Here is a 1,961-nt window from a genome sequence, read left to right on the forward strand (position 1 = left end):
CAACACTGAGGTGGTAAATAGTTTGGTATAAAATGCAACACAAGTGTACAATTTAGTTCCTGTTTATCTTACAGCTAGAATAAAATACTCCAAGTCCTATTCTCAAAAATGTTTTCTTTGAAAAAATCCATGTAATTCTATGAATAGCCATACTTAAATTAAAATACTGTGGGCAACTGAAAGAACAAACATGCACAGACAGGATTTTTAACAGAAATACGCATAATGCCTTCGACTTTTCTGGTTTTTGTTTTTGTTTTTTTTTTAAACATTCGTATTTAAATCGATAGATGAGATAAAGGTGCCACACAAAGTACAGTGGTTAATCTGAAGTCCCATGTAACAAGCAGTTAAGTTCATATTAGATAAAAAGGCCATTATACCTATTTACAATATACACAGTTGCTTGCGAAGAAGGCAGATTTACAACTATCTTCTAAAAAGCCTTCCCCTCCCCCTCCCCCCGATAAAGATGACTAGCTCTACAAAATCAAGACAAGAACGGGTGTTTAGGATAAGTGAGGATCTTCTCGATAGCCATGTCGACATAGGTTTAGGGGTTGACAGTTCTATTGGATTTGTGGTTATTAATCATGTCTTCCTGGGCCTTGCTCTTCACTTAATTATGCCGTTAGCCTCATTTACCTTCTGTCAACACAAATCAATTCAATGATCCCTTTTTACTTTTAGTGCTTAAAACTCGGTATAAACTTAAGTGTAAACAGACAATATCCTAATCCCTTCCGATCACTGCACGATACTCTCACTAGTTCTTGGAGCGACGGCGGGGCCGGATGGGGTCTCCGTTTGCCAGGACCCTATCAATTTCTGGGCCCCTCCTCTGAACCCCGCTCATGCTGCAGGTTGTAGAAGCAGTTCTGGCAGACTCTGACTGGTGATGAAATCTTCAGACGCTTGATTTCGGACTGAAACCTGCTGCACCTGTAGAGAAAAACAAACATCGTTGTCAACACAGGTCCTCTCCTGACCTGGCCATCTTCTGTCCAGGTGTGGAAATTCTCATCATGACTTCAAATACCAGAAAACTGTCCAAACTTATCTTGACAAAGAAATGCAACGCAGCGTGGCAGAAGCAGAATTTACCTTGTATGATCACCACAGAATCAACGCAATGACTCTGCTTGAGAGGTAGCTTAAAAACAGCTGTTGTCATCAGTTTAGACTCAAGGTATAGCTACAGAGACGAAACTAGGAATACCGTCTCTGACCCAGTGGACCAGAGAAGAGACTCCCACCTCAGTTTCTGGGCAAGGGGAACTCACATATATCCTCTGTGTCATACATTTTCCTGTCTGAGGCTGCATGCTACTGGCTCCTAAATCAGCGTCCTTACAGTCCTGCTCACAGTTTACATTTTGACCAGGTTGCTTGTAGACTGGCAAGAACAACTAGCTGCTGCAAAAGAAGATTTCTTGGGTTTTTTTGGTCTTTTTTTTTCTTTGCTGAATTCATTTGTCTAGAGGTTTTCCCAGATGGGTGACAGGGAGGTTTTCAAAGCTGCAAGCAGATTTCATTCTCTCCTGAACTGTCTTGCTAACTGGATTTATAAAGGGGCTGGTCTGTCTTGTCCAATTCCTCCTTGGAATTCTGATGGGTTTTTTACTTCATCAGTTGTTTTGGCAAGGGAAACCTCAGTCTTTCAGCAGAGTTCTCTGTTTTACTGAGCCTAAAATTCTGTATGGAAAAGAGCCCAAAGGAGACCGCTGGCTGGCTTACTTCTGGCAGAAGAGCTGGCCACAGTTCCTGCAATGGTGACGTCTCTCAGTGAGTGAAAAACGGACTGCGCAGCCCGAGCAACTGTCTCCTCCCTCGTCCTTCACCCAGTGATCAGCTGCAGATCGGCCAGGCTGATCGCTTACGGACCAGCTGAACACTCTGCCTCGACCATCCCCAATAAGAATTCTGCTGTGATCCCTGCAAGACAAAACCAAAAGCATTCC

General features: G+C 42.9%; 1 protein-coding gene across 1 annotated transcript in view; it reads right to left on the reverse strand.

Annotated features, from left to right (window-relative positions):
* Positions 1-262: 262 nt before the first annotated feature.
* Positions 263-1,961, reverse strand: part of WDFY3 (WD repeat and FYVE domain containing 3) — a gene marked incomplete at its 5' end in the record, with an annotated part of 75,027 nt that continues 73,328 nt past the window's right edge. Inside the window, 2 exons of the mRNA XM_009698546.1 lie at positions 263-942; positions 1,738-1,935. Coding sequence (XP_009696848.1) covers positions 822-942; positions 1,738-1,935 — 319 coding nt within the window. The remainder of the gene's footprint in view (positions 943-1,737; positions 1,936-1,961) is intronic.

Source organism: Cariama cristata, unplaced genomic scaffold, assembly GCF_000690535.1.
Source record: "Cariama cristata isolate BGI_N322 unplaced genomic scaffold, ASM69053v1 scaffold6894, whole genome shotgun sequence".
Classification (NCBI taxonomy): Eukaryota; Metazoa; Chordata; class Aves; order Cariamiformes; family Cariamidae; genus Cariama; species Cariama cristata.